The sequence below is a fragment of the Vipera ursinii genome (assembly GCF_947247035.1).
Source record: "Vipera ursinii genome assembly, chromosome: 2".
Classification (NCBI taxonomy): Eukaryota; Metazoa; Chordata; class Lepidosauria; order Squamata; family Viperidae; genus Vipera; species Vipera ursinii.
In genome coordinates this window covers 176945975-176970901 of record NC_139513.1, presented here as the reverse complement: position 1 = coordinate 176970901, position 24927 = coordinate 176945975, and the positions used below count along the sequence as shown (strand labels likewise).

The 24927-nt window shown below is 40.7% G+C and overlaps 2 protein-coding genes across 5 annotated transcripts; one reads left to right on the top strand and one right to left on the bottom strand.

Annotated features, from left to right (window-relative positions):
- The first annotated feature begins 301 nt into the window (after nucleotides 1-301).
- FARSA (phenylalanyl-tRNA synthetase subunit alpha) lies at nucleotides 302-18772 on the top strand. 3 transcript variants are annotated; one of them, XR_014491329.1, is made up of 13 exons: nucleotides 302-818; nucleotides 5084-5221; nucleotides 5410-5508; nucleotides 5724-5842; nucleotides 11037-11129; nucleotides 11656-11784; nucleotides 12141-12256; nucleotides 13070-13154; nucleotides 13775-13874; nucleotides 14035-14203; nucleotides 14291-14396; nucleotides 15787-15901; nucleotides 16688-18772. XR_014491329.1 is itself a non-coding variant. In XM_083353715.1 (13 exons), exons 1-13 carry the CDS (start codon nucleotides 633-635, stop codon nucleotides 16791-16793), a joined length of 1533 nt encoding a protein of 510 aa, XP_083209841.1. In that variant the 5' UTR covers nucleotides 323-632; the 3' UTR covers nucleotides 16794-18772. The 3 variants fall into 3 exon arrangements, 2 of the variants coding, with proteins under 2 accessions (XP_083209842.1, XP_083209841.1); XM_083353715.1 differs by having other exon boundaries at nucleotides 323-818; nucleotides 14319-14396; XM_083353716.1 differs by lacking the exon at nucleotides 11037-11129 and having other exon boundaries at nucleotides 322-818; nucleotides 14319-14396.
- SMIM44 (small integral membrane protein 44) lies at nucleotides 17499-24352 on the bottom strand (the record flags this gene model as incomplete). Of its 2 annotated transcripts, none has more annotated exons than XM_083353718.1 (3): nucleotides 24230-24352; nucleotides 20874-21184; nucleotides 17499-17683 (listed from the first exon to the last, which is right to left on the bottom strand). In XM_083353718.1, exons 2-3 carry the CDS (start codon nucleotides 21124-21126, stop codon nucleotides 17499-17501), a joined length of 438 nt encoding a protein of 145 aa, XP_083209844.1. In that variant the 5' UTR covers nucleotides 21127-21184; nucleotides 24230-24352. The 2 variants fall into 2 exon arrangements, with proteins under 2 accessions (XP_083209844.1, XP_083209845.1); XM_083353719.1 differs by lacking the exon at nucleotides 24230-24352 and adding an exon at nucleotides 23800-23891.
- Nucleotides 24353-24927: the final 575 nt, after the last annotated feature.

Here is a 24927-nt window from a genome sequence, read left to right as displayed (position 1 = left end):
CGTCCTTGATTAGTTTCCATCCATTGTTTCTTGCCTTGCCTTCTGGTGCTTTGGAGGGCAAGACAACAAACAATGGGTGGAAATTAATCAAGGACAAAAGCAACCTAGAACTAAGGAGAAATTTCCTAACAGTGAGAACAATTAACCAGTGGAACATATTGCCTTCAGAAGTGGTGTAAGACATACAAGGAAACGCAAAGAGTTTTTGAAGAAAACAGACGCTCAACAAAGGAAACATGTCTTTCATGTGTGCAAGGATGTTTTGCGTGGCTGTTTTTGTACGAAACACATTTTAATACACAGTAACGAAATATTGTCATGTATGCTTTACCTGACATTGTGTACATTTAGCTTCTAAATACTGATATTTAGCTTGCTTAGTGAGCGCCCAACCGTGCTAAATAAAAAACGGAAGCGACAATTTTTGAAACATTAACTCCTGACATACTTCCCGCTGAGCATATAGTACGCGAGTCATCTTATAGCGGCTGCGCATCTAGCCCGCTGATTTTCGCGGAAAAAAGCCCGTGATGCTTTAAAGAGAGACTACGCAGCCGTTTTTAAAAATTGTGCGCTAGTCATTACTTCCGCTTCCGGTCACCACCGGAAGGTCTTATTAGTTTGTCGGAAAGATGTCTCCCACCATGGCGGCAGCCGCGACAGGCCCTGGTTCACCAGCAGAGTTACTCTTACAGAGGCTGGAGCATGTGGCAGCTGACGGAGAAGCCGGACTCTGCAGCCTGGAAGCAGCAGCAGCACTTGGCCTGGAACACCAAGTCTTGGTCGGGGCCGTGAAGAGTCTTCAGGCGCTAGGAGAGGTAAGTCGGCAAGAAGGCAGACCTGCGCCGGGCCACGCCCCTGAGTGGCGCCACGCAGAGTAGATGCGGCGCGCAAGCTCTTGCGGCAGAAAGAGGCGGGACTTCCCGTTGTCAGCCAATGGGCTATGCCGACCAATACCATTGTTCATAGATTACATCCATGTGACTATGCCAGGGCTCGGCAACCTCGGCTCTTTTATGACTCGTGGACTTCAACTCCCAGAATTCCTGAGCCAGCTATGCTGGCTCAGGAATTCTGGGAGTTGAAGTCCACGAGTCATAAAAGAGCCGAGGTTGCCGAGCCCTGGACTATGCTGTCCAAAGCTATTCAGAGTTGTAAGAAAAGAACCATCAGAAAGCCCCAAATAGAATGATCCCCTTTTGTGACCTTCTGACAAACAAATCAATGGGGAACTGTGTTCCTAATTCAACAGCTGCCATGATTCACTTAACAAATGTGGTCTTGTCATTTTATAACAAAGGTCATACAATGGGGCAAAACTCACTTAGCAACAGAAATTTTGGGATCAATTGTGGTAGTAAATTGAGGGGTGCCTGTAGTTAAGCATGGTCATGCACACACTGTTTTCCTGAGGCCTATCTTTAGTCTCAGGAGGCATTAGAAACACATTTTGGTGCTTAAAGGGTCAATCTAGTATGTATATGTTTATAGTATATTTAGGTGTGCGTCATATGTGTTCACTATGAGAGTGGGCAACTAAATTTCATTTTTGATGTGTCGTGCCACAGTAAAAAAATGACAAGGTTATCTTAAGAGTTTGGAGGGAACAGGTTCTGATGCTGCAAAATTGGAATAGGGGCCTAGCTGGCTACCATAAAGAAATTATGCTGTTGGCTTGACTTCAAATAATTTAAGGGCTGCAGAAATATAGTGGCTACCTCTTATTTTGAGTAGTTTAAGGATAGCAGATGAACTCCTTTGTGCTTCTTTAGCAATGTAGTCCTTATGAGACTTCCTACTACTAGCACAATTTAGGACTATTCACAGCTATTTGAAACAGGAGATTGCTTAATTCTGTGATTTTTGGAGCTTTTGGCAAATGCCATGATTTGGAGCTTTTGATAGTTTATGTTAGAACTCTGTGTCCTGTGTGCATGGGATTTCTTATTCTTTTCGGGTTCTGCCATTCTCCTAGGGGGAAGTTTGAGGTGCCGATGTGTATTTCCTTTGCTCTATCTCTTGCTCTATCTTTGATGTGCCTCTAACGGGTGAGAATGGAATGTACCTCCGGCCATCTGCCTTACCTTCAAGCACGGAAGAAACGGCACAGCCTTGGAAGCAGCGCCTTATCACTCTGTTCCCACGGCTTTTCACATCTGCAGATTGGCCTGTTTGAACTGTCCGGCTGGACAGTTAGGGTGGGGTTACTATGGACACTTTTAACTACTTGGTTCGTGCGTGGGAAATCCTCGGATCCTGCCTTTTATTCTTGCTGTCAACACCTCCCAATAAAAGTTCCTTTTGAAATGATGGCTGTTTCAAGAGTTCTGCTTTCTTAGGAGAACTGAGTGAGGCAGGTCCTTACAGTTTACCTCTAAGTAGTTTGCCTTACAAATACTGTGCTAGTGTTCTCAGTGTTCTTTTAAGGCCAGTAGGTGTTTTTGAGAGTATTGTTAAATAAATATAGCTTATTTTGAGTGACAGCTCTTCATGAAACATATGTATTAGATAAAATAAATGTCAGTCAATTAAAAAGTTCTCCAGGTTTTCCAATAGTTTGGTTTATGATATGGAGTCAGAAGCTGCTTTGAAGTCTATGAAGGTGACATAAAAGGAGGCAATGATGCAGGAGGAGTATTTTTCAATGAGATATTGGCACACTAAGCACTAGTCAGTGGTGGATTGTCCTTCTCTAAATTGGGCTTGCTCTTTTACAAGTATGTTTTCTTATTCCAACCAATTCTGGAGTTTCCTTGTAGGCATCTTGCATAATGTTTGCTAATTATGTTGAGGAGGCTGATCGGGTTGCAAGTTCATCCTTTTTATCATTTTTATATATAGGGACAATGGGAAATGATCACAAGCCCCCACTTCTTGGGTATTTAGCCATTGGTATCAATGCAGGTAAAAGGCATGCCTGAGTGGGAGCCCAGAAGCCCAAATTTCTTTTAATCACTTCAGGAGTCTTCTGGCGCCTTCCCTGATCTTAATTGGGCACCAAAGATTCTTAATCTCTGTCATTGTCACTGGTGCTCACATTGGTAGATTTTCTATAATTTTGCTAGGGCATCCGCTTCCAAGAGATGTGTCCATATAGAGTTCTTGAAAGTATGCCTTCCAAAACTCTGAGGAGATGTGACAGTCCATCGTGGCTGGGCCATTTCTTTAGGAGCTTAATGTGATGTGGGAGAAAGAGGCTGAGTCATTGGATTAGAGCAAACAGAGGAACCTTGATATGGCATGTAGACTAGGGGAAAATAGGACCCTTAGGGCTGCCTTATGCTTTGCTTTGCTCCTGGTCCTAGTTGAAAGTGAATTGTTGTTGTTGTTAGTTCTGAAGACATGTCCGGCTCATCGCGACCCCATGGACAATGTTCCTCCAGGCCTTTCTGTCCTCTACCATCTTCTGGAGTCCATTTAGGCTCATGCCTACTGCTTCAGTGACTCCATCCAGCACCTCATTCTCTGTCATCCCCTTCTTCTCTTGCCCTCAACCTTTCCCAGCATTAGGCTCTTCTCCAGTGAATCCTTCATTTCCAGTGAAAATGAATGGAATACATTTAATAAAAGGTCATCAATAGTCCATGTTTCCTGGAGCAGTATTATGTCATCATGGGAGAGAAAGTCAGTAAAATAAGAGTCTTTGGTGGATATAGAACATGGAATCATAGGGATGGAAGGAACCTCAGAAGTCTTCTAGTTGACCTTCTGCCATCCTGGTCAAATGATTGTCCAGTCTGTTTTTGAAAACCTCCAGGAGGCAAACTGTTCCACTGATTAATTGGTCTCACTGTCAGAAAATGTCTCCTTACTTCCAAATTGGATCTCTCTTTAACAAGCTTCTACCCATTATTTCTTGTCCTGCCTTCTGGTGCTTTGGAGAATATGTCAATCCCCTCTTCACATATGGTTATGTATGCAATGCTAAATAGATTGCTATAATTTCATTAGATTCTAATGTAAGACCAATATTTTGCTCACCTTTTCCTTGTTAATTTCTCTTGTGAGCTTCAAGGGAAAAAGAAATATAGTCAGGGCTTTTTTTCCTCATAGAACGCTCAGAACGGAGTTCCGGCACCTTTTTTGGATGGAACCTTGTAGGGTAGGCAAGGCGGGTTGTATGACATGTGTGAGTTCCGACACCTTATTCTTTTACAAAAAAAAGCACTGAATATAGTACAGGTAGTCCTCAACTTACACCAGTTCATTTAGTGACCATTCAAAGTTTCAATGGCACACAAAAAAGTAACTTATGACTGTTAGAACCATTACTGCATCCCCATGGTCACTTGATCAAAATTCAGGTGCTTGCCAACTGAGTCATATTCATGACATTTGCAGTGTCCCACAGTCATGTGGTCCCCTTTTGCGATCTTCTGATAAGCAAAGACAATGGGGAAGCCAGATTCACTTAACAACCATGTTATTAAATTAACAACTGTAGCTATTCACTTAACAGCTGTGGCAAGAAAGAGCGTAAAAGGGGGCAAAATTCACTTAACATCTGTCTCATTTAGCAACATAAATTTTGGGCTCAATTATAGTTATAAGTCAAGGATTATGACTGTACCTTAACTACTAAATCTGAACTGCAAACAACCAGATGACACTAGATAGCTGCAAAGTTATAATGAATGAATCACTCCTTCCTTCCATATAATGCTCATTTGCAGCCTAGATTTGATAGTCATAACCTCATCATAGGTATTTCCAGTTCCCCAATTACATTAGATTAATACTGATCTTATTGTGATTGTAGAGTAATTAGCTCAGAAAATGTAATTACAGTGAAAGATTATTCTAAAATACGCTAATAAGAAAACTTAATAATTGAATTTGGCACTGATATATGTACATTCAGACTGTCCTTAAATATTCTTACATGTAACTGTTGCCAAATTCTTGTTTAGCAATACGTGTTTTGTTATATAGATTTTAGTCATTTATACTTTAGGTCAGCAGAAGTTCTGAGGTACTTTAAAACTTCCTAAGAACCACATGATTCTTTTATCAAATACAGCACTCTTGGCTTTTTCCTTACTTTTTTTTTTACCAAGGAAGATGTTTTTTATGTTCTTTTTAGGTGATCGAGGCTGAGCAACGTACATCTAAAAAGTGGGAGTTGACACCTGAGGGCCAAGAAATTATTCACGAAGGGAGCCATGAGGTCCGAGTATTTCATAGCATCCCCCCTGAGGGTCTGCTTCAAAGTGAACTCATGGTAAAAAAATATATATCTTGTATTAATCTTTAATTGTATTAAATTGTTACTGAGAAAGTATTTGTTTAATATTATTTGCTGTGGATCTGTATTTAGCATGAATCTAAATTTAAGTAACTTCTTTTTCCGCTGATTTCATTGTATGGCTTCTGATCTGATGGAGTAATGTTTTCCTTGTTTTACTGTAGACACTGCCAAGTGGAAAGGTGGGATTCAGCAAAGCAATGTCCAGCAAATGGATCCGGCTAGATAAGAGCTCAGAAAATGGCCCTCGGATATTCCAGGCAGTGAGTAATCAAAATTCCTATCTGCGTGGGGTCCCTGTTTCTGCAGCATGTTATATTTTTGCTCCCTCACCCTCCACAGTTGAACAAAGGCAGTACATATTTAAGAAACAACTAAGTAAGTTCAGGGTTGCCTTAATACTTTTGCATCCAAGAAAAACAGAATGAGAGTGAGAACTTTGGGCTTCTATCTATGATGAGTTTCCTTTCTCTCCTAGGTGGAATCTGTTCAGGACACCGTAAGGGAGAAGCTGCTCCAAGTTCAGAAGGGAGAGGCTAACTGTTTAGAGGAGAAAGATAAAAATGAACTGAAAAAACGAAAACTCCTAGCAGAAGTGTAAGTTTCAGCTTCAGGTGTTACCCCCCGTTGATAGGGCTCGCAACTTGGGCGTCCTCCTGGATTCACGACTCAATTTTGAAGACCATATAGGAGCCGTGACCAGGGGGGGTTTTGCCCAGGTTCACCTGGTGCGCCAGTTGCGACCCTATCTGGACCGAGATGCCCTACGCACAGTCACTCATGTGCTCGTGACCTCCCGTTTGGACTACTGCAACGCTCTCTACATGGGGCTGCCCTTGAGGACCACTCGGAGGCTTCAACTGGTGCAGAATGCGGCTGCGCGAGTTGTGATGGGGGTCTCCCGATACTCCCACGTAATACCTCTACTCCGCGAGCTGCATTGGCTTCCAGTTGCCCTCCGGGTGAAATTCAAGGTGCTGGTGATGACCTATAAAGCCCTAAATGGCTTGGGTCCGGGATATCTGAGGGAACACCTGCTGCTGGCATCAAGTTCCCTTCGTCCAGTGCGCTCCCACAGGTTGCCACCGGTAAGAGATTGCCGGCGGGTAACACCCAGGGATAGGGCCTTCTCAGTGGGGGCGCCTGCCCTTTGGAACCAGCTGCCAGTGGAGCTGAGGACTGCCCCCGACCTCCGTTCATTCCGCCGGGGCCTGAAGACCTGGCTCTTCGAGCTCTCTGGCCCAGGCTGAGGATTAATTTATCTTAATTGGGGTTTTATTTATATAGGGATAAATTTAATCTTTTTTAAACTTGGTTTTTAACTTTTGTATTTTTTGTTTTTAATTACCCTGTAAACCACCCTGAGTCCTTCGGGAAAGGGCGGTATATAAATGTAATAAAATAAAAATAAAATAAATAATATCTGTTGTAGAATGATCAGAGACGAATTGAGATTACGGTAATTTCTGTAACGAAGTTAATCCCAACAAATTAACTCCTTGTTGCACTTTACAACTTCATAGGATTGAAAGTTTTCCTCTTTTATTAGCACAGGTAATGTAATGGGATTTGTTTTATCTTTTTGTACTGTTTATTTTTATTATTTTATGTTTGTATTGTTTGTTTATATAGTAAGTATAGAATAATTAGTCCTGCTACTCTCCAAAGCACCTGAAGGCAGGACAAGAAGCAATGGATGGAAACTAGTCAAGGAGAGAAGCAACCTAGAACTAAGGAGAAACTTCCTGACAGTTAGAACAATTAACCAGTGGAACAATCTGCCTCCAGAAGTTTAAGTTTAACTTTATTATATTTGTATACCGCCCTTCTCCCAAAGGACTCAGGGCGGTGAACAGGGCACATATAAAATACAAAGTACAAAAGTTAAAAAGAGAATTAAATACAAAGCCCGAGCTAAAACAATAAATAATAATGTAAAAAACCACAATAAAAACCCCAATACATCCCCCATCAGGCCAGGCCGGCTTGTTCAAATAAATAGGTCTTCAGATCGCGTCGGAAGGAGCGAAGGTCAGGCGCCGTCCGGAGCTCAACCGGCAACTGATTCCATAGGTCCGGGGCGCCCACAGAGAAGGCCCTCCCCCTGGGGGCCACCAGACGACATTCTCTGACCGGTGGCACCCTGAGGAGGCCCTCTCTGTGGGAACGCACAGGGCGGAGGGAAGTTGACGCCAGCAGCAGGTGATCCCCAAGGTACTCCGGACCCATGCCATGTAGGGCCTTGAAAACCATTACCAAAACCTTGAATCTCACTCGGAAGACAACTGGCAGCCAATGCAGCTCGCGGAGCAGAGGTGTAACATGGGAGTATCGGGAGACTCCCAACACAACTCTCGCGGCTGCATTCTGTACCAGTTGGAGCCTCCGAGTGGTCCTCAAGGGAAGCCCCATGTAGAGAGCGTTGCAGTAGTCCAAACGAGAGGTCACGAGCGCATGAGTGACCGTACACAGGGCATCCCGGTCTAGATAGGGCCGCAACTGGCGCACCAGGCGAACCTGGGCGAAGGCCCCCCTAGTCACAGCCACTATACGGTCTTCCAAAGTAAGCCGCGAATCTAGGAGGACTCCCAAGTTGCGAGCCCTATCTACGGGGGGCAATAGCTCACCCCCCATGGAAAGAGATGGAATATTCTGAATATCCCGGCATGCTGGTATGCACAGCCACTCAGTCTTGTCGGGGTTGAGTTGAAGTCTGTTCCTCCCCATCCAGACCCGAACCGCTTCCAGGCAACGGGACATCACGTCGAGGGCATCACTGGGGTGGTTTGGGGTCGAAATGAAAAGCTGGGTATCATCAGCATACTGATGGTACCCAACTCCAAAACCACGAATGATCTCACCCAGCGGTTTTGTATAAAACTGTGTATAAAACTGTGGTGAATGCTCCAACACTGGAAGTTTTTAAGAAGAGACTGGACAGCCATTTGCCTGAAATGGTATAGGGTTTCCTGCCTGAGCAGGGGGTTGGACTAGATGACCTCCAACGTCCCTTCCAACTACTTCTTCATTATTATTATTATTATTATTATTATTATTATTATTATTATTATTATTATTATTATTGTTATGTACAGGGAGTGCAGAATTATTAGGCAAGTTGTATTTTTGAGGATTAATTTTATTATTGAACAACAACCATGTTCTCAATGAACCCAAAAAACTCATTAATATCAAAGCTGAATATTTTTGGAAGTAGTTTTTAGTTTGTTTTTAGTTATAGCTATTTTAGGGGGATATCTGTGTGTGCAGGTGACTATTACTGTGCATAATTATTAGGCAACTTAACAAAAAACAAATATATACCCATTTCAATTATTTATTTTTACCAGTGAAACCAATATAACATCTCAACATTCACAAATATACATTTCTGACATTCAAAAACATAACAAAAACAAATCAGTGACCAATATAGCCACCTTTCTTTGCAAGGACACTCAAAAGCCTGCCATCCATGGATTCTGTCAGTGTTTTGATCTGTTCACCATCAACATTGCGTGCAGCAGCAACCACAGCCTCCCAGACACTGTTCAGAGAGGTGTACTGTTTTCCCTCCTTGTAAATCTCACATTTGATGATGGACCACAGGTTCTCAATGGGGTTCAGATCAGGTGAACAAGGAGGCCATGTCATTAGATTTCCTGCTTTTATACCCTTTCTTGCCAGCCACGCTGTGGAGTACTTGGACGCGTGTGATGGAGCATTGTCCTGCATGAAAATCATGTTTTTCTTGAAGGATGCAGACTTCTTCCTGTACCACTGCTTGAAGAAGGTGTCTTCCAGAAACTGGCAGTAGGACTGGGAGTTGAGCTTGACTCCATCCTCAACCCGAAAAGGCCCCACAAGCTCATCTTTGATGAAACCAGCCCAAACCAGTACTCCACCTCCACCTTGCTGGCGTCTGAGTCGGACTGGAGCTCTCTGCCCTTTACCAATCCAGCCACGGGCCCATCCATCTGGCCCATCAAGACTCACTCTCATTTCATCAGTCCATAAAACCTTAGAAAAATCAGTCTTGAGATATTTCTTGGCCCAGTCTTGACGTTTCAGCTTGTGTGTCTTGTTCAGTGGTGGTCGTCTTTCAGCCTTTCTTACCTTGGCCATGTCTCTGAGTATTGCACACCTTGTGCTTTTGGGCACTCCAGTGATGTTGCAGCTCTGAAATATGGCCAAACTGGTGGCAAGTGGCATCTTGGCAGCTGCACGCTTGACTTTTCTCAGTTCATGGGCAGTTATTTTGCGCCTTGGTTTCTCCACACGCTTCTTGCGACCCTGTTGACTATTTTGAATGAAACGCTTGATTGTTCGATGATCACGCTTCAGAAGCTTTGCAATTTTAAGAGTGCTGCATCCCTCTGCAAGATATCTCACTATTTTTGACTTTTCTGAGCCTGTCAAGTCCTTCTTTTGACCCATTTTGCCAAAGGAAAGGAAGTTGCCTAATAATTATGCACACCTGATACAGGGTGTTGATGTCATTAGACCACACCCCTTCTCATTACAGAGATGCACATCACCTAATATGCTTAATTGGTAGTAGGCTTTCGAGCCTATACAGCTTGGAGTAAGACAACATGCATAAAGAGGATGATGTGGTCAAAATACTCATTTGCCTAATAATTCTGCACTCCCTGTATAGCAGGACTTGAAGAAGGACATGAAGCATTGTATATATCATACTCTGACGCTTGTTTTAAACACTGACTTTGGTTATTGGGCAGAAATATTGATTAACTAAATTAGATTGTAAAACAAAAAACCCCAAATAGATAAAACAAGTTAATTTTTTTACATGTTTATATAAGTAACACTCACATTAAGAAACAGCAGCAATGATTTTTGTACACAAAGACATTAAAATATGCTTGAAAAGTATGGATTTTTTTAAAGGCTCCAGGCTAAAAGAACTATAGTGATTAAGGAGACCTTTTTCCCTTCACCATCACTGAAAAATATTTTCCCTATTGAGTGGGGGGAAACAGGCACTCAAACAAAGATCTCCAAGGATGGTCTTATATTGTTCAGGTAAGCTGGTTCTAGCCATTTAATCATCTCTGCTTCAACCACTTGCTTTCAAACTGGTTTCTTGCTCCATTGCTACCCATGTTTGTTGCTTCTTCAACAATATTTGATAGAAAATTTTCACAACAGAATTTTTGTAGCTTGATATGCTGTGTATATTCATCATGAAATAAACATTTCAATATGGCCTAAGGGTAGATTATAATCCTATCAGATCTTACGCTCAATATATCTTTTGTTGTGTAAGCTCTTCATACAGGTTTCTTGGGTTATGTTTCTAAGGTTATGCTTCTTCAGGTTTTGGACAATGTTGCAAAGCATTCAAGAAAAGAGATAGTCACTCTGCAGTTAATTACTTCATTTACATTCTTATTTTTGCCAACAAGGAACCATGGCCCAGGGATACTGGTTGAATAAATCTTTGGCTATGGGGATTTGAAGATGGATGAATGGATCTGTCTTTCTCATTAATTCCTACTCTTTGTGTTGATAATTCATTCCTTCTGGAGTTTTCACCAACAATATGTTCTGTCCTGATTTGATTCATTTTTAAGACTATTTGCTTTCATGCTCAGTATAGAATTGTATGAATACATTCAAAATGCGTGGGTGTCTGTGTATGTGATTTATTAATTTAAGGAATTGCTCTAGTTTGCAAGCTCTCACGGAATACTCTTTGAAATAGAACTTTGAATGATTCTGCCCTCTTCCCAAGAGATGACGTGTGAAAACGTGTATTTCATTTTAGGACCATAAAGACATATTGGATTAAAAAAGGAAGTGCTTTTAGTACGACAATTGCTAAACAAGAAACAGATCTTACACCAGAGATGATTGTGAGGTAAGAAACTCTGGTATCTCTTACAGTATGATTCCTGGTTAACCTTGGATCTGGGCCTACAAATTGCCATTTCTGTCTGGAATTTGCTTTTGATTTCTGCATGTGGATCTTGATTACAGAATTCTTCGCTTCACTATATAGAATCAAGTTTCATCCATCATAGACTATTGCTAAGCTTGTAAGCCGCCCTGAGTCTTCGGAGAAGGGCGGGATATAAATGGAATTAAAATAAAATAAAATTAAATAAATAAATAAATAAATAAATAAATAAATAAATAAATAGACTTACATCTGACAGGATGCTAAAATGGATTCACAGCTTCAGACCCTTCCTGACAAAATTCTTAACCTCCCTGTTTTCAATTGTGTTTGTGTTGCCTTTATGTGAAGTTTAAAAAATGAGTATGTTAATTTTGTAAAAAATGAAGATGTATTATTGAAATGGAAACTCTTCTCAAAGAAATCACTGCCTATTGCTAAATGAATTATCTTTCTCGTGTTCTTCCTGTTTTCCCCATCCTTGCAGTGGTTCTTGGAGAGATTTGAAATTCAAGTCTTACAATTTTGAAGCATTGGGCATTATGCCTGAAAGCGGCCATCTTCATCCACTGCTGAAGGTTCGCACTCAGTTTCGGCAGATCTTCCTTGAAATGGGGTATGTACTTAATAATATATGGGCAGAATAAATACAGCTGCGGGTAGCCTTTAAAATGCCTACTCAACTGGCTGTAAGAATTTAAGAAGATACAACTCAAAAATACTCATTTTTGAGATTCACTAACATTTTATACAAAGTAATGGCTGCTAGGAAAATTCAAGTAATTTATTTTTGTTAATTGGGTGTAAATAATTTCCTTTGAGAAGTAGCGGAGTACTTTGGCTAGAGCAAGTCTCCTCTGCTGGCTATTCTGGCTACACTGTGATGTTTTTCCTTCTGCTTATGTCGGAGTATAAGCTAGTCATGGGACCTGTTCCCTTAATATTTAATTGAAACCTTGTTTCCCTCTTCAGTTTCACCGAAATGCCCACCAATAATTTCATTGAGAGCTCCTTCTGGAACTTTGATGCCCTCTTTCAACCACAGCAGCATCCAGCCCGAGATCAGCATGACACTTTCTTTATGAAGGGTTGGTTTCATTGTTTGTCTAAAATATAACAACTTTTATCTCTTGTCATACCAAGGTGAAGAATATAAGTTTGGTCTCCTTTTAAGGCTGATTTGGAGCTGATTTGGACTCCTATGCAGTTCCTATAGAGATCTAATCAAGCACATGCATATAGGAGCCACTTGGTTCCCGTCTAAAATGTGTAGCTGCCATTTTAAATTGTTCTAAGTGTGTTTTTACAAATTGAGCAATAAACATTGGAGGATTTAGGGTGTCTGCATGCTATGGATATGAACCAAACAGTTCCATGTGAAGAACCTGCCAACATTAAGGAAGGAGTAAAAATTATATGTAGTTGTATAAGAAAGGAGCTAATGGCAGTCCTACAATGTAGTCTGCTGTTAACACTGCAGGTCAGAAGTCAAGTTAAATATCCATCCCAATTTCTCCTTGTCCCTTCCTTTCCATAGAATTACCCTATCCTTGGACTATACCAAAAGTCCATACATACCAAAAGTTTTTATCATTTTGTGAATAGGCATGCTCCGTATGACTACCATTTTGAGAAATTGTAATGCACATTACTACATAATTGCAGATGTATCCTTTGGTCCAAAAGGTTAGGGTCTTCTGTAGAAATTATTTTTAAGGTGCTTTTTGTAAATATTCTGGGATGTGGCACACATTTTTCTGTGGGAAATATAATAAGCTTCACTTTACAATAGGTTTTATGTTCTTGCCCTGAGTCTGGACAGCAATCAAGGCAGCTGTTTTTGCATGCATATGGAGCCTTTGCATGTCTGGATACTTTTCTACAAGTTTAATTTCTTTCAGATCCTGCTGAAGCAATTGACTTTCCCATGGATTATTTGAAGAAGGTAAAGAGGGTGCATTCACAAGGAGGGTACGGTTCTCAAGGGTGAGTTTATTAGCATGCTTTGTCCTGACATTGCGCAAACTATACAATAGAAAAGCATGAATAATTTTTGTGGAGTTCAGTGCAACAGCTGGTATGGAAAGACTTTTTTCTTGTGTGGCATTAGAGGAGGCAAAGATGGGAGACTTGATGCTGACAAATGAATTCACTAGTGAAATCCTAGCACCTTTTGGAACTGGTTCATATTGATTAAAAGTGTTATTGTATGGCAATAGCATTTAGATTTATGTACAATGCTAGCATTATTTACATATTGTTTCCAACAGTCTGGGTTCTTATTTTACTGCCCTTGGAAGGATGGAAGGCTGAGTCAGTCTTGAGCCCCATCACTATTGAACTCCAGGCTGTGGGCAGAGTTTGCCGCCAAGACTGCTCTAACTACCATGCCACCAAGACACTCTATACACCAGGGCTGCATAAGGGACAAAAGTCCCAAATGTCTAATAGAAATAACAGAATTTTTAAGCATTGGGCCCAATGGATCAACTATTTTCTCTTGTTCTGCAGAGAAATTACATTTATGCTGATTTCTCGAGTCATTTGACTCACATTGCTTCTTCCAGTTCATGTATGTTTATGGTAATCTGTTCCCTTCCTTTCAGTTACAAATATGAATGGAAACTGGAGGAGGCTCGGAAGAATCTTCTTCGGACACACACCACAGCTGTCAGTGCCCGGATGCTCTATCAGCTGGCACAGCAGGTAAATACTAAGGAGTTTTCTTTTGTATGTTGAATACTTGCATGGCAAACCCTTGTTACAAAATAATTATGAGTTTAAAGCTGGTAGAACTTGATAAGCATAAAACTGGGTATTTGAATCAAATGAAAATGCCAAGCTATGATAATTGCTCCTACTACAGAAGAAGTTCACACCAATCAAATACTTCTCCATTGATCGTGTCTTCAGGAATGAGACATTGGATGCTACACATCTGGCAGAATTCCACCAGATTGAGGGTGTGGTGGCTGATTATTGTTTGACTCTAGGAGACCTTATGGGTGTCCTGAAAGAATTCTTCACCAAATTGGGTAAGAGATGGTAAAAAGTGAACGTGCAGGGTAAAGAGCTGCAGTTTCGGTGAGAAGCTTTTTAGCTGTTATTTTTTTTGTTCCCAGAAACCAGCTTCTTCTTTCTATGTAACAGGAATCACACAACTGCGCTTCAAGCCTGCTTACAATCCTTACACAGAGCCCAGCATGGAAGTTTTCAGCTATCATCAAGGTGAGGTGTTTTTTTTAAGGATATATACAAACAAAGGAATTATATAGTTAAAGTGTAATTTTCTTTATCTATGGCAGAATTTGAGTGCTTTTCCCTCTTCAAATTAAACTCTTCTCAAATAACTTAGTTGATTTACGAAATACCTTTGGCAGTAAAGACCAATCACGAAAAGTACAGGTTATAATGAAAGTAACTTTTGAGGAAATATCAGTGAGTCTGTTTTCAGCTTACTTTCTTACCTATGGAAAATATTTGCTTCCACTTAAGTCAGGAAGGCATCAATTGCATGCCGATTGTCTTAAAGAATTCCAACTGCTCTCATTTCAGCCATTGATAATTTCCTTATGACTCATATAGTTGCAAAAAATTGGTGAATGCACTATAAGTGAGGACACTTTTCCACTGTGTTAACACACCTTGAAAGTATACTTTGTCATCAACTGTTTGTTGTAGTTCCTCTTTCTTTGAGGTCCTTGATGTTTAAAGGAAATATCCCCCCCCCATAAACAAAACACTTTTCAGAACACAGTGACAACATTTGCAGTCTTTCAGATTAAATGGGTAGCTGAAATTGTGGCATTTTATCTTTTTTAGCATTTAGGCCTCATTCTCCCACGCCCACCCTTATAAAATATAATAAATAATGTATTCTCTTTGGTGTGTGGCTGTTCAGCTAATAAATGAATAAAAATGCTTAAAAACCACAAGATAATTCACTTTAGGCTATTTCAGAGGAAGGGGGAGAACTTATAAGAGTGTGAAGAAGGAAGCAAAAATCCCCTGTTTCTCTGCATTTTGGTTAAAATCTCATTTTTTTAAGGATTCTTGAATTTCTAAATCCTGGGAACTACATAATCGAACCTTGCTTCTCTGCCATTGTTTTGTTTGTTAGATACTTTGGCACCCAAAGATACTGCAGGACACTCCTAGAATTAGTATCCAAGCAATTTAGGCTTCAGAAGCATAGCTTTCATACAATGCTTGTGTTCTATCTCGGTCTTACCAACTTCGAAATGCAAATACATCAGAAAATTTGGACCTGAACTTTTTATTTTGCTTTCCAAACCTGATGTAGAGTTGGTCAAAGCTTAAGAAATCTGTCCTTGATTTAATCTTGGAGAAAATTGGGCAAGAGCTGGGTATGACTGTCTTGTCCTGTTTTACACCACTTCGGACAATCCCTTCAACCACCAACCTGACATATTCCTTTCTGCCTCTCTTTGTCAGGGAGGGACCTGCATTTCTACATTGCTCTGAATCCCAGCAGAAAGTGCTGAATGGATTCCAGTAACCAGGCTTGAGGTCTACCCAGTAACCTGAAACCCTTGGCTTTGTGCACCCGAATTCCCAGCTTGTCAGCTTAACTATAGACATTTCCATTTTCTTTCAGGATTAAAGAAATGGGTGGAAGTGGGTAATTCAGGAGTCTTCCGCCCGGAAATGCTGCTGCCTATGGGCCTGCCTGATGGGGTGTCTGTCATTGCCTGGGGGCTATCTCTGGAACGGTGAGTGTCTTGGAGAGTCAGTTAAGCTGCCCTGTGCTGTCTGGGCCTGCTAGAAGTCTCTAAAGACCAAGGGCTACTAATATTTGTGAGAGAAACTATGAAGTATCTCCCATAACTCATATTGTACTTTTCTAGGATGATAGGCAGATGAAACTAATCTCTGGGAAGTTTCAATTTGCAATTTTTAATTTAGATTTATTTAAATAATGGAAGAATAACTTATTAAAAATCAATCTCAGCTAATAAAGACAAATTGTACACTAAGAGAACTAAAGAGTACTTCTGGGGGGAAAAGAAAACAGAACACAATATATTGATACAATATACAAGCGTTTGTCTAAATAAAATCCTATTTAAGGAAGCATTGAATTCAACATTTGAACCAATTAAATATCTCCAGGATAGGAAGGATGGTAATCAACCCTTTAAAACTATTCGCTTGCTCAGACATAATCAGCAGATAGTTCTTTTAGATCAGGCTGGGTTGGATCAGTTTCTTTGGTCCATAGGACCAAAGGTCCTTGTAGGGATATGATAGATCCCCAGTGGGTGGGAGGAGATAGATACATATAGTATTGCGAATTCTGTTCTAACTGTCCTTGTGTTGCTTGTCCTTTACCTTGAGTTTCCATTGTAATTTAGTGAATTATTGTCTTTTGCACGGGCGGGGGGGGGGGAGTAGTTAGCAACTGTTTCAGAATTGTCTGCCATTTTGAAAGGGTGTGCACTTATAGTTAAATTATTTCCAACAAATTCTTTGTGAGACTTTTCTCTGTTCTCTTCCAGACCCACCATGATCAAGTATGGCATCAATAACATCCGGGAATTAGTTGGTCACAAAGTCAATCTGCAGATGGTATATGACAGCCCACTTTGCCGCTTGGATGCCTAGGGCTTAGAAACCTGCTGCTCTCTTCAATTCTCCTTATTTATTGCCACTGCTCTTTGCTAGAGAGAAGACTGAACCTGTACTCTACGCTGCTTGTTCCCGTAGGCAAAGTAATAAGACCATAGGGAAGGCACCTAGTCTTTATTTCGGAGCATCTTGGACCAAAATTGAATGGATTCTCCTAGTCACAGTCTTATTTATGCACATATTAAATATGTCTCAACCTGAAATTGGAATATGGTAATTCAAACTAATAAGGACAGTTTCAGTGATCTGGTTTCCTTGTAATGCAACTGGGCCATCATGCTATCAGGGTTTTTGAAATGAAAAAAAATTGATCTCTCACTATCTTCCTTCATCATTTCAGTAAAGTTTGGTATTTTTTTATTTTTAATAATTACAAGTGAAAGAATCCTAATGTGCAATGTGAATCTGTGAACCAGCAAGGGAGATGGAAAAAAGCAGCAGCTGCTTGACTTAAGGATTGATGACCATTGATTATGAACTAAAATTTTCCAATTAATGACCCCCCAAAAAAGTTTCAGAAGGACAGTCTTTAGGCTGATGTTAAAAGGTGGAATCACTACAACAAAGCAGTCCATGGCTTATTCACATATTTAGCCTGCCTCTTTTTGCTGCGATGAGACTTTCCCTTTCAGTTCTGGGAGCTTGTTTGGCATAGTCTTGTTCTGTAAGACTCTTTTGCCTTCATCTTTGTAGTCCCGATGTCACACGCAGAGCTGTTTCTAGGGTTATATGTACTTCCTCAGCCTGGGTTGGGGAACATGTGCAGGTGGGAGTTCTGGTCAAGAGTGAGGGCTGGAAATCTGAAACAACTGAGGGCTGTGGTTCTTCTTTGTCTGGATCATCTGGCTGTGGACCTAAGAGGCAGTCTAAAAGAAATTGAAGACAGCATATCAAATAGCCTCAGAAACACTGTTTTTTTGAAGACAGCATATCAAATAGCCTCAGAAACACTGTTTTATCCTAATCTTTGTTGAGTAGTAGTAAAGATGACACAGAGCCACACCATGTAATTGATACGCTATAGGTAAATTCCTACAATAAAGGAAACTTGGTAGATTGGTCATAATAAAATAAGACAAATTTCTTTAATAGCTTCAGATTTTCATGACTTTGAAATATTTCCTGCAACTCTGTGTTCTACCAGTTTCATATTATAGTCATTTCCCATGCTTGAATATAGCATGTAAGTCAACTGAAAGTGCAGAGGTCAGGATAATTGAGTTAAATTCCTATCTAGTGATTTCCTGCTACATTTTGCCAGGTCAGGTAAAAGGTCTGACTTTCGGGGAAGGGAGGGGTCAGGAATTCCAGGAAATCTTGGAAATATTCTGCAGGAGAAGCAACTATCAAAAACAAATTTCCTCCAGTATTGAAAGGAAAGCAAAACATATGAGCCACTGGTTATTTTTTTTTTTTTTGATAACCTAAAAACTACAAACCTCAGAAATCCAAAGCCTGTGTGATATTATCTGTCCTGACCACATTAAAATCAAACTCATTGTGAAAATTGCCTCTTCTAGATTTTAGTACTTATGACACAATTTGCAGTAATTACTATTATGGTTCATCACAGAATCAACTAGATATTTACACTGCATTTGGTATTTTTTCTCACGTATCAAGTCCTTCCCAAAGATTTGGGATAAGTTCTTTGATAGTATTATTTTTACAGTTTAGGAGTAGATCAAAGGGTTTTCTTATTTTCTGGGCCCCATAGCTGCGTATGGGGTTTGAAGCCATCTCTTAAGAAATGACATGAACTTGCATATATCTCATGCACCTCAACTTCTGCAAGAGGAGAAGACGCCACAATTCTGGTATGCTGGGGACATCCTTTGGTCTACACTTGAAAATGTATTCCCTTGTTTTGGACTTCAAGTTTTGCAATGCAGTGTATGGCTTTAAATATTACTAAAGTGTATATTAAAGATATATTTGCCATAAAAACATTAAAATATATTTCTTTGTGTTGGAAAGTGCAAATTAATGCAAAAACAGGACAGGCAGATTTATAATCATGTTCAAAACTGACATACATTAAAGAACGGCATAGAACAAACATGATTCTAGAATTACACCACATATAGTATTTATGATCACTAATACAGCATTGTTGATTAGGTGGTGTGAGCATCCATTTAGTTTTGCAATATTTCTGAGTACAGATCGAGTCCCTGTTTTCCTGATGTAATGAAAGTCATACATTAAGGAAAAAGATACTTGGGATGCGTTACGTATGCTGAAAAAATATCTAACTCTGTTTATATATTGAAGCACAGCAATCCACAGAATTCTTGGAGAACAAATCTTAAGAAAGTCTTAAGAATATCTATAGAATATCTAAAGCATTCTCCAATTCAAATGTTGAGCACCAGTTGACCATACTGAGAAGATCGTTGCCTTAGATTTTGTATACTGAGATGGTACAGGACAAGGAACAGGTTATGGAGTAAAGAATTTATCCTCACTATTTCAGTTGTATCTCTCTAGGCCTATAAATATATTCCTGAAATAATATAGGTAATCATAACTGAAAGAAAATCAGTAGAAAATTAATATTATTATTCTGTGATTGTCTTCTGTACCTGGCATGGCATCTTGCCTTTCCCATGATGAGCAATAAGTACACCACTTAAAAATAAGATTTACGTCCATTTGTTCAGCAACTGTTGGAAGTTATGGTAGTGCTGGACAAAAGTACTTACTACCAGCCCCCAAAGTTACGATGTTGCAGTGCCTCTGCAGTCATGATCAAAATTTGGGTGCTTCACAGCCTACCAGCACTTATGAAATACCACAGGGGAACTTCAGTTCTGCCTCTTTCCCCACCCCATCTGGGCCCTTTTGGTTCACTACATTCTCTGGCCCTCCTACCCTGGCTGTTATTTGCCATCTTATTCCCACTGATGATCAAACATGCTCTGCCTGGACCTTTGTGAGGCAGTTGTTGGCTGTATAAGGCTTTCTTCCCCAGATCATGCACAGCAATCTCCTCACAACACCTGGGAAACATGGCCTTATGTGAAGCAAGAAGTCAGCAAAAGTCAGATGGGTTGTAGAGAACAAGGTGGATCCGGAGTGTAGGGTGATGAGGGGACCTGCAGTCAAACTGGGCTGGAGTAGCTGCAGTTTTGCATAGTGCTGTGGCTCAGGAGCTTCTTGCAACCTCAGAACTGTAGCACACAAGAAGCCCTTTGGGTCTCGCTGGGTCAGGCTGAGGCAGCTGAGGCTTCAGGTCTGCAGCTCAGCAGTTTTTTGCAGTCCTAGAGCCATGGCATGGCAAGAAGGCCCAGAACCATGTAGTTCTGGGGCTGTTTGCCACCCCACAAGGCAGACTACAGGGTGGCCAAAAGGGCTGTTGGGAGGAGTTGAAAAGGAATCCGTCTCTTGGAAGAATCTAGGGTTGGGAGGACCAAGCCCCAAATGGCTTAGATTGGAAGAGATCCTTGGCTATAAATTGTGGAATATGGTTAACAACAGCAATGGGAAGTGCTGGGATCTCCATTACTAATCGATGTAGTCACCTGATGTGTGATTTACGATTGCGTTGCTTAATGAATTCTGGTCCCAATTGTAGTTGTAAGACAAGGAATACCTATAGTTTATATCAGACATGTCAAACACAAGGCCCAGGGGCCGGATCCGGCCCGCGAAGTGGTTTCATGTGGCCCGCGAAGCCATCCTGGAAACAGTGTGGGAACGGCCCCCACTGCCTTGGCCCTGGCCCAGAGACCCTCCTTCTGTCAGAGACCCCCAGATCTGTCCCACTCCTGCCCAGGCCCCCATAGGCACCCTTGATGCGAATGAGGTAGAGCTGGTCATGCCCACCCCGTAGGCCATACGCACTCTAGCCACGCCCACCCAGTAGGCCACGCCCACCCTGGCCATACCCTCCCGGCCCCCTGAGGGCAACCGCAATGCTGATGCGGCCCTCAATGAAATTGAGTTTGACACCCCTGGTTGATATATTTATGATGAACTTAGCTTTTCTGCCATAGAATTTGCATTTAAAAGCTGTACATCTTAAAGTGGTTGCTTCAGCAGCACTGCCCTTACCTGCTAGGTCATGAGCCAGGTCCTTGATTAAATGACCAACAATAGCATAGGCCACACTCACTATCACCATGGCAGCCATGAGCATATAAAGCACAGCCTTGGGCACAGGGATGAAATCAAGCGGTGGAGGCTGATAGTCCCTGTAAAGTGACTGCTCATCAGAGGAAGAGGAGTACTGAGATAGAAGAGCCATGGTCTCTGTATGGTTAGAGATGCTGATGTTTGTTAGCTGTATCTGTGAGGCAAGCTCCATATTCTGGCAATATTAAGTCTGGCTGCTTGTGAAAGGAGACTGCACAGCCTTTGAGGATCTGAAACATAAGAAGGAATATGTTCTGGTTAGTATGGATCATGCTTGGTTATTAGTAGCTTGGCATAATCCATGGATTTGTCAAATCATTTCCCTACATCAGGGAATTGGGGCTGATGAACTCATTTGGATTTCTAACCATGAGTTCAAGATATTTCCATTAAAGGTTGTCTCACCCCTAGTCCTTCTCTTTGTTAGACTACTAGACACACCTAGTTCTCTCAATCATTCATCATATGGCTTAGCCTCTTTGTTGCTCTTCTTTGCACTCTTTCTAGGATCTCAATATCTTTTTTGTATTATGGTGACCAGAATTGAATGCAGTATTCCAATATGATTGGATAAAAGTGCAGAATTCTGCTACAAGAAGGCAAATTTGTTGCTTCATGCTACATACTCTACCTCAAACACTCTATATGCCATCCCAATTTAGCAAAGTATCTGGCATCATCTATATTTTTATGAATGTCTTTACATTCAAACAGGACCTATAAACAGTCTTAAGTTACAAAACAAATACTGTAGTAGTTACAGCCTGCTGCTTTTCTTCATGTGACAATCTGTAAGAATAAAGAATTAACACAATCAGTCTCAAGCTCACTAATTCTAGGGAATATTCTAATATTTGGTGGACATTTCTGCCCCCTTTAATGGAACAATTTCATCTAGGATGCAGGAAAACTAAGTGATAGAGTACCTACCAGATATTTATCATGTTCGTACCAAAAGGAAAACGCAAATTTAATCTATTGTATTAATCTGGTTAGTCTTCAGCATCAGTTCTGTCAGTGCCTTTGCAAATGACATGGTTGCCTAGGGTCTTCTGTAAGTTCATTTGGGATAATTTAGGGTTTGCTGTATTTGGCAAACTTGAAAACTGGATTGAATTGATTTGGTTAACAACCAAGGCAGCCATTACAAGTCTTTAAAGTATTCTATGTACTTTAATAATCTGAATTTCCTAATCTAGTGTTTTTCATATAAGTATTACAATTGTTGATAATGTTGGCTCACAAAAACTAATACTTTTAAATAAAATTTATTTAAATTTTTGCTACCAAATGCCTGTTTTTTGACTACCATAGACTAGCACAACTATCCTCGTACAAAAGCATGACAATGAGTCTTTAAGGGATTATACCGGGTTATCTACTGTCATATTTACTGTCTGTCCTCCATCTCCAGTGAAATGCCCCCTAAGCTGGAAGTTAAGGTGGGGAATATCTGTTTCACCAAAGCCTCCTCCCAACGTCCTCTCCTAAGTGTGTTATACAGATTATTTGCCATGGGTAAGCAGAGGGAGAAAGTAGGCAACTAGAGGACTTGAAAAATGAGGTCTCCTACATCAAAACAATGAAAGTATTATATTGTACATTGGCGCAGAGGTCTTACTAAGAAATTCAATTTAAGGATGTGAGGGGGAATAATATGGTTTCCTACAGCAATCTGTCTCAGCCCTGATGGCCTCCAGAAATGAAGTACTTTAGCTCATATAATCCACAACCAAAATAGCTGTTTTGATGGGGAATTAAGGGAGTTTAAAGGTCAGCACACAAGTTATCAGAAATCTAACTGAAGCTCCCATTTCAGGAAATTTTGTTACTTTTGTTTATTTATTCTTATCTTTCCCAGGCAATTTACAACTGTACATAAGATAATATTTTTCCCTTATGCTTAATGCTATCAATTATTTACAGTCCTTAGGCACCTGCAAAAATGATATCCAAATCCTTTCCCTCTGGTATAATTAATTGCCAAGCCATATTGCACTTTAAAAAACAGCAAGTATATATATGCTTCCATGGACCTGTGTCCACTTCATTACATTTATCCTGCCATTTGAATTTATTATTTATATAACAGACCACTGTTAATGAACAAGTAACTATTTTATACTCTATTCAGTCTAACTGAGCCTGACTAGTTGTTTGTATACATTAGATCTTAATTCCCTAAAGAGTTAAAGCTTGGATCCATTTGGAAGTATCCTGACTTGGAAGCCCTTTTCCTTAATCCCCCAGAGTTATGAATTCTCTAAAATAATTTAATAGTGAGGAAAATGCTTGATGTCTGCTAACAAACTTTTGTGATATGGAAACAGAATTGGCTTATTGACAGAGTTTAAGACTGGCACTTCTGGTACAGTTGAATTTTGTAGGCTTTGCCAAGAATTTAAGTCTATTTCTAAAATAATTGTATTTTGCAGGTTATTGCCATTGTCAAACAAGAATGTTTATTTCCCATTAACATGAGGGCAAGATGGTGGGTTTGATTCTATAGATTAAGGAAGTATTTGGTGAGTGACCTAAATGTTAAAAAGCTTTATATCTGCAGCCTGTTAGTGAAGCTCTTTTTTTTTTTACAAATATTACATTGTTCTGCATGATTCAGTGCTATTTTTCATGTCTTTTCAGCAGTATTTTATGGCTTTTAAAAATGCTCCTGTTTCCTCACAAGGTTCCTATTTATTGAAAACACCCAGATTTTCATTTGCCAAAAAATACTATTCTGGCTGTCTCAGTTTAATATCAGTAAAGTTGCTGAGCAAAGAGCAAGGGCTTTATGGAATCCCATTCCTTTTCTCCTAAGCCTCCAAGCATATTAAGATTTACAAACCTTAAAATAGCTGCCCTTTTCTCTGGTTGTTTTTAGTCCTTACGCAGTTATGGTTTAAACACGCCAACACAACTGGTGTTCCAGATCTGACCCTTCTAAATGAATAATCCTCAGTGATCAGCTTTGGTTTATCTCTGTCAATACGCGGGCAGAAAAAGCTTCGCCCAAAGAGACCCAAGAAGCTCTTCGAAAACATTCACCAAGCCAGAGCAGCCAACGATTTCCACTGTTCTTGGCGGCCCGTTCCCTCTCGTGAGCAGGCGCAAAGCCGCTTCTCCCAGTAATAGTTGTGCAGAATTTGAAGGCAGGTCCGGAAAAATCTGAACACCCGGTTACCATATTTCTTACTTGATGCCCATAGCGCCAGATTAGTATTCGCAGGCTGCACGGCTATGAAAAGTCTCTCCCCCCTCCCCTTCCCAAATCTCACCGAAGTGGCGGGATTTCCCCGCCTCGCAGGCGCTTGAGCGGTCTTCTTCAGGTTTTGCAGCTGCAGCAGTTAGAAAGCGGCAAAGCGCTGCCAGCCGATAGAAGTCAGGCAAGTCTGTCGCTGTGGCTTCTGTGGCTCTTCCAGAGCAGCGCGGGAGATTAAGAGACGGTAGGTTTAGCTCGTCTTCCTCCATCTGAAAATCTGGCAGAAGACACGCCGGGGAAACCCGGAGGAAAGGCTCCACCTACTTTATGTTGTCACTGAAGAGTTCCCCATTCGGAGGATCTAGTTTAGCTCTCGAAAACAAGCCAAGTATTAGATTAGAAATCATAGCAATTGGCTCGCTCGATGGATGTCAGCTTTTTCCCCCCATACCATTCTGAAGATTGGTCTTCTTGGGAACTAGCATTCATCCTCTAACATGATTTGCTCCTCCATCTAATTGCACTTTCAATTTGGAAAATGTTTGTGCAAAAACCAGTTGGATATAGTGGTTAAGGAAACTGAAATGAGAATTTAGTGAGAAGTTTAATGAGAAGGAAGGACTCACTGGAGAAGAACCTAATGTTGGGAAAGGTTACGGGCAAGAGAAGGAAGGGGAAGACAGAGAATGAGGTGGCTGGATGGAGTCACTGAAGCAGTAAGCGTGAGCCTAAATGGACTCCAGAAGATGGTAGAGGACAGAAAGGCCTGGAGGA

Bases quoted from the DNA above. Each gene is read 5' to 3' on its own strand.
- FARSA (XM_083353715.1), top strand. From the start codon at position 633: ATGTCTCCCACCATGGCGGCAGCCGCGACAGGCCCTGGTTCACCAGCA. The intron at 11,785-12,140 runs GTATGTACTTAA...TTCCCTCTTCAG, and splicing joins CAGATCTTCCTTGAAATGGG to TTTCACCGAAATGCCCACCA. The intron at 13,155-13,774 runs GTGAGTTTATTA...CCTTCCTTTCAG, and splicing joins GGAGGGTACGGTTCTCAAGG to TTACAAATATGAATGGAAAC.